The sequence below is a fragment of the Andrographis paniculata genome, unplaced genomic scaffold (genome assembly GCF_009805555.1).
Source record: "Andrographis paniculata isolate CXL003 unplaced genomic scaffold, ASM980555v1 Contig9END, whole genome shotgun sequence".
In the NCBI taxonomy this organism is placed as follows: Eukaryota; Viridiplantae; Streptophyta; class Magnoliopsida; order Lamiales; family Acanthaceae; genus Andrographis; species Andrographis paniculata.
The window spans coordinates 2,259,178-2,265,919 of record NW_026137639.1 but is presented as its reverse complement, the minus strand read 5'-3'; the positions used below and the strand labels follow the sequence as shown (position 1 = coordinate 2,265,919).

The 6,742-nt window shown below is 35.7% G+C and overlaps 1 protein-coding gene across 2 annotated transcripts; it reads right to left on the bottom strand.

The window, feature by feature from the left end:
- Positions 1–218: 218 nt before the first annotated feature.
- LOC127244244 (serine/threonine-protein kinase GRIK2-like) lies at positions 219–6,452 on the bottom strand. 2 transcript variants are annotated; one of them, XM_051264689.1, is made up of 13 exons: positions 6,150–6,452; positions 5,614–5,874; positions 4,989–5,401; positions 4,287–4,361; positions 4,157–4,201; positions 3,260–3,334; positions 2,830–2,917; positions 2,626–2,750; positions 2,227–2,322; positions 1,096–1,162; positions 896–1,011; positions 706–784; positions 219–629 (listed from the first exon to the last, which is right to left on the bottom strand). In XM_051264689.1, exons 3-13 carry the CDS (start codon positions 5,328–5,330, stop codon positions 508–510), a joined length of 1,230 nt encoding a protein of 409 aa, XP_051120646.1. In that variant the 5' UTR covers positions 5,331–5,401; positions 5,614–5,874; positions 6,150–6,452; the 3' UTR covers positions 219–507. The 2 variants fall into 2 exon arrangements, with proteins under 2 accessions (XP_051120646.1, XP_051120645.1); XM_051264688.1 differs by having other exon boundaries at positions 4,989–5,395.
- Between the last annotated feature and the right edge of the window lie 290 nt (positions 6,453–6,742).

The window sequence follows — 6,742 nt, the reverse complement described above, 5'->3', positions numbered from 1 at the left end:
TCTTCCACAATTTCCAAATATAAATTTTTCAAAAAAATCAATATATTATATGGACATATTATTTTTAAATTACTTACACAATACTTTATACTTCACATAATAAAAAATAAATAAATAAATCATATCTTCAAACAATTTTACTGAACAAACACACTGAAACCTTTTAGTTAAAATTGGAATCTCTCATTTGCAGTAAAAGTTTAAATACCAAACTATGCTGTGGCTAAAGAAGAAGAATAATATTAAAAATAAAATAACCACACCCCCCAAAGGATAGGACAAAGCATGTGTATATATGTATTAATATATGATAGTAAACATCACAGTAGGAGAAGAATCACAAAGTATTAACCTCAATCGGGTGCAAATTATATAAGTAGAGCAAGAAAGAGATATTCAAGCATCAGAGCACAAAAGTAGAGCTGCAAGAAACCTCATTGGAAACTTACTTTCTTCGACGCCCCGTCAAGTCGAGCAATACTTATTTGTCTGTGCAGTGCAGTGTCTTCACTGCAGCAGCAGCAGCGCACTTCGCTTGCACCAGCACGAGTACTGGAGAATCGGCCCTTCTTCTTCGACCACCCAAGAATGGTGTGCAATGTCCTCCAGACTCATTCTTTGCTTCGGATCTGCACGTGAAAAAAGTTCACATGGTTTGGTTGTAACTTTTTGAGAAAACAGTAAAAAACTGAACAGCTGACGAACCTTTGCATAGAAGGCCCTCGAGCAAGTCCTTCAAGAGGGGGTTTATGTCACCGGGAAGTAACAACGGGTTATTAACTATCTGAGAGGCAAAAAATAATTTATATTGAACCATTAGATGACACAATCAAACTCCAACCAGATATATAGAAGAAGTTTTATGTATGTATGTGTGTGCGTTGTATTCATGTACCTTTTCATAGGTATCCTGAAGGGTTTCTCCAATAAATGGGTAATTACCAAAAACCATATAGTACAAGGTGACGCCAAGGGCCCAAGTGTCCGCAGCTTTCCCGCGATAGGTTAGACCTGAATTTGACAATGGAATACCAATAGTTGGAAGATAATAGACACTTGCTTATTAGCCAAGAATTGAGGGATGAGAGAAGATACCTAAGCAGCACTCTGGTGCAGTAAACACGGGAGTTCCAGGAGAGCGACGAAGCTCGTCATTGTCATCCTACAAACAGATAAGATGAGAATTTTTTATACGCTTGTGCAGTGAAGAATATGAGAGTAGCGTAAGAATAAATAAAAAAATAAAAACTTCAATGGATGATGCTGTGAGTAGTCGATCCAAAACCAGAACTAAGAGTTAAGATACAATGCGAATAGTGGCTAAACTATATACATTTTCAATGCAACAGAAAACTAACAAGAAAGCTAATAAGGATTCAAAACATAATCCATCCGTCTACTCAAAAAGAGACAAATAGAGAGAAAAATCTAGTGCCTAAATCTCACACGCAAAGAAATAATATTGTATTTGAGATGGTGCAAACTTTTGTATATAATATGGAGAGCTTGCTTATTTTAAATAAAAAATAGTTGCTTAGAATCCATAATGTTTTAAGAAAAAAAAAATACCAATTCCTCAAGTTCCGGAAACAACAAAATCTTGCAGCTACTACTCAAAATAACACTCAATAACATATAGTTTTCGAAGCATTTAAACATGGTACATTTTCTTTTGACCTGGATGGCAAAAGAGAAAGGCTACACATTACAAAATAAGCCTTGATACAGAAGGTTTCTTAAATTAATCATAAAGTGACTATAAAAATAAATGGCATAGTATTTTCTGTATCTACAAAAAGTAACGTAAAATGTTTCGCCTGTTTGGGTATGTAATTTTCTATGACACAAACTCCCATGAAGACATATGATTAGTTCTTTCAAAAATTACAAGAGAATAAAATAAAAAGTGAGGAAAATGTGATTCAAAAGTTTATCAAGGGCAAACAAGAATCCATCAAGATTGTGTAAGCACTCGATCTTGCAAGGCACTATTATGGGCCGAATCACAGAAAGATCAAATCAGACACAGACACAAACTAGTATATCACAGGTTGCTTATTTAAATGCAAATATTCATTTCCTGCCAGCTGATTTCCCCTCACCAGATTCTCAAAAAATTCAATCACCCGAACTTTGTCAAGGTTCTCCTAAAAAATGTTACAGCACAGGCCACACGCATATGGTATGCTTATATAAGTAACATGTTTGACAGGAAATATCACTCACCTCAAAAACTTGGCTGACACTAAAGTCACCAATCTTGACCGTGCCTGAAGCAGTAACCAACAAATTATCGGGTTTTATATCTCCATGCACTATATGCTGTCAATTGCAGGAAATAGCAAGAGTAAGTTGTCTGGGTATGCAGGAGTGCTAGCAACCCCGGACTGAGCATGCAGCCAAAAAACGTAAAGCACAAGAAAACCAACACAGAAGCCCATATCAAGAATGATTTAGCTCAAAGTGCTGGAATATTGTATAATGAACACAAAATTGAAAAGAATAAACATTGGTGCAAGATGAAATATGATGAAGGAGAATATATGACACACGCTATCAAATTAGTGGAATGGTTGTAAAAGATTAAACTGCTAAACAAAATTATAGAAGAAGCTTGGCCAATACATGATCATGAAGATACATTAAACCAGAAACTACGTCATGTAAGTACTTCCGGATAGTGGTTTCTCCTAGACCACCTGGCGGCTCAGTGCTCTGATAGGCCCATTTCCCCTCCACATATTCCATAACTGAATCAAAGTAGTTTTGGGATAAAATAAACAGATATATTTGGGAGAAGGGAAAAATAATCGGAGAAGAATATAATACCCATATACAAGTGATCTGTTGTTGGGTCATCAATAACCTCGACAAGGTTGACAATATTTGGATGACTCAATACTCTCATGATTAAAATCTGGAAAGACAATAATGAATTTAGTAGGCAATCATTCAAGATAATACCCATGTTGAACTACGAACCACAAAATGAATTGCACAAAATATAAATTCAAAATGAAAGATAAGAACCGGCAGGATCACAAACAGAAAATAATTTCTGTGGAATAAAAAAAACCAGACATTCAAACATATATGTCGAAAAGTGATATTGTTAAAACAAGTGAATGAAAAAAAAACCAGAAGGCGTTAACCGTGCAATGAGATAAATCATTAGTTTAGAGCAACAACGTTTTTGAAAGGTCCCAAGGATGAAAACCACTTAATAGATGATGATATTGTAGAAGAAAGCATCAAATACCTCGCGAATAACATCGGTCATTGCTGTTTCTGAAGGAGCAACCCGGAGCTTCAATAGGTGTGATTTGTGAAAGGCCTATGTCCAGAATTGAGAACAGATGGTTACTACTGCACAATATATGCCAAGCCTTTTTATTCACTCCAGGTTTCAATAATATTTTCGTTTTCCAATTTTTAATTAGTTGGAACAAGTTGTATTCTATAGCCCAGCAGGGACACAAACTCCAATATCCACCAATACACTTAGATCCATGTATTATAACATGAAATCAGGATTCCAAAGTACAGACATGTCAATAACCTGCAAGTGAACTGCATGCCTGCTTTCGCTTACAATCATAAATAATTGAGGACAGAAGTCCTAAAACAGATGCCAGCCAGCAGGGCCATTACTGAGTTTTGATGGGCCCCGGGAAAAAAATAAGAAAAGGCCTTATTTATTTTTTTATATAAATAATATAAAAATTAAAAATAATCATTTTCTTTTATGTATTTTATTTTATTTTTTAATGTTTGGGTTTGTTTGGTTTTGCTTTCGAACCACTTCTTTTACTGATCAACCCGCAAAGGTCCTAATAAAAATACACTATTTTCTTTTACAAAACATCACATAAAAATACGACTTAAACCAAAACTCAAACTTAAGTGCAAACTAAACAAACTTTAACATATATATTTTAATACCATACATATGTTTATAATATTTGTTTTATATTTATATAATTGTTATTATTTTTGGTAAAAAGGGGCCACCAGACGGCCCCCAAAATTTTGGGCCCCGGCCCTGCCTGCCAATATAACTCTAAACACAGGAATAATATTGTATCATTGTAGGCCAAGCCTGAAAATCACAGAAGTGCATACAGCAAAACTTAGCTATCATTACAGAAGATGTTACCTTGATTGCATATTGTTTTCCATCTATTTGGCTTCGATAGAGAGCCTACAAAATTGCAATGTACAAAATATCATGTTATATTAGAAAGCAGCTAACCCAGAAAGTAAAATATTTTCAAATATCTGCTCACCACTTTTCCATAGCTACCAGCACCAATCTTGCACTCACGAACATATTCATTGACAGTCTTTTTCCCATTTTCATCCTGCAGTACACAATATTCATTAGCAGTATACATTGAATGAAAAGATAGAATGCCATGCAGTTCCTTGCATTCAAGGAGAGATCCCTTTCTTAACAGTCCCATCACATGGCCAAAAACTGTGGTTTTTTCCAACATAAAATAAATGCTTAAGGTTTAGCTAGGTGAATACAACCATAATATTTTTACCCTAGCAAGCATCTTAAATAAAGATGTTCTAAATTCACATAGTAAGTATAAATAATATCCATCAAAGATATCAGACTATTGAGTTTAAGAAGGTCACGTAGTCAAGCGAAAAAATACAGCTTAGTATAACCTGTGTCAAACGACAACTTTATGAGAGAGAGAGAGAGAACAAGCAGCCTAAACTCATAAAACAATAAAGACCACTCCTTAACCATTGGAAAAAGACTACAAGTACCTTTGGTTTCATAGAAGATATATAATATATGTATCTTTTCACTTCTATCATTACAAAACTAGTAATTTATATTGTTAAGCTGACTAGCTTAGTAAATGGCACCAAAAGTTATTTTCACTCTAATTGACTTAACCCCAACACAGAACTTATAAGAGCCTTTTCTACTGATACAATGAAAAATCAAATAGCAGTGGTTCCCAACTTACCTCTGAGCGAATGAGAGTGTGGGTTTCTTTAACAGGAAGCTCCCTGCATATCAAACCATTTTGTATTCTATACATGAGAAGCTCCTCAGCTCGCTTTGTTGGGCTTTGATACTCAAAATGATCCACATTCCCAGTTTCGATCATACTATCGTCAAAAAAATTATCATCCTGATCATCATCTTCGATATCATCATCCTCCAATAAGGAATCCCGACAAGTGGTGTTGTTCATAAGCCCTCTTGACCCATTTACCTTTTTGGCATTTCTAATAAATGAGAAGCCAAAACACCCACAGCAGGCCATCTCCGTCACCTTCTCAATCGAACTCCTCTTATCAAACATCAGAAATACTGAAACTCTCTAACCAGCAATTCAAAGTGTAAAAGAAATAACAAACTCTGTACCACCTGAAACTTGAGAAATAACAAACAAAATCAAATAGTACGAAAAAATTTCGATGGAGTGTTGTACAGAAATAATTACAACTATGTCATTTGGAAGCTGAAATCACCCCAAACATTAGAATTTCTTGAAATGTTTTTTACATCTAGTCACCATACTACAATGCATTTCTTTTATTAACATTTTTTGTGATTCTTTAAGAATTTCCGAAAACCTTTCTCACCTTGTGTAATGGAATTTCTGAGGTGGGCTGCGGTGGCCCCAGCAGCTACGCTACTCCAGAGGATGCCATTCAGCAAAATGAAGCAAACAATTGATGAAGATGATCCAGCTGCGATTCAAAGCCGGCATAGTTGAACCTCAAGCCCAATTAACGCTTCAAATATACAATCTCCGGAAGAGAGAAATCAGTAAAGGCTAGGCCCTCGATTTCTCGCCCTGAACCCTGGCAATCCAGATATCCTCCGACCTTTCACCCTTTCACCTATTGCATCAACATAGAAACAGTCAAAATTACAATTACAATTTCTTAATACCCTCATGCGGGCAGATCAATGGCAATTTCGGGCAAATTTCAGAAAAAGAAAAGCACTTCGAATCCAGACTATTCAAAAATCGATATCTCCACAGAAAAAAATTAAAGCATAAAAACTCGGAAACAAGGGTCCAATGCAACTGACCGGAAATAAAACGTTAACATACGACCAATCAACATGAATAAGATTCCACACATTAAAAAGAAAGAACGAAGTTTCTTACCAAGCCTGTAGGAAATCCATCCCACCAGATTGCAGGAATAAATAAGTAACCTCGCACCAGAGATCAAGGGACGACGTGCTTCCAATTCGCCCAACCAGAAGGTCGAGGAGTAGATTCGCAAACCGGTGATTCAAACAAAAAAAACCAAAAATTAATCAAAGGAGGATGAAATTCGTTGTGGTTACAGCCACACCGCGAAAATTACAGAAGATACGGAGAGAGAAGGAGACGGAGGGAGAAAAGTTTGGAAGAAATTTGACGCTTTCGCGGATTTTGGATTCTACGGCATGGGGACGGGATGGGCAGGGTATGTTTGATGGTGTTGACCAGAAGGGCAATTATGTAAATTCGTCTGTAAAGCTGTATTTCTGATTTTGTCCCCTTCTGCTGTCGCCTGTCGTCGTGTCCACGAAGCTCAATTAGTACCGCCGGCCGTTCTCATTGTGACGGCAAAATCAACGCTACATTTTCTATTTTTATTTATTTTTTTATTTGTTTTCGTTGTAAACTTATTTTTAATCAAATTTATTTTTATTTAAGTTAATTACTTTCTATTTTTTTTAGCACAATTTTTTATAAATATAAAATATTAA

What these genes read in the sequence shown, in the direction of transcription:
- LOC127244244 (XM_051264689.1), bottom strand. Translation starts at nt 5,330, where the DNA reads ATGTTTGATAAGAGGAGTTCGATTGAGAAGGTGACGGAGATGGCCTGC. An exon ending in TTCAGGATACCTATGAAAAG is followed by an intron (nt 785 to 895) that starts GTACATGAATAC and finishes TTTGCCTCTCAG; the next exon opens with ATAGTTAATAACCCGTTGTT. An exon ending in CGAGGGCCTTCTATGCAAAG is followed by an intron (nt 630 to 705) that starts GTTCGTCAGCTG and finishes TTTCACGTGCAG; the next exon opens with ATCCGAAGCAAAGAATGAGT.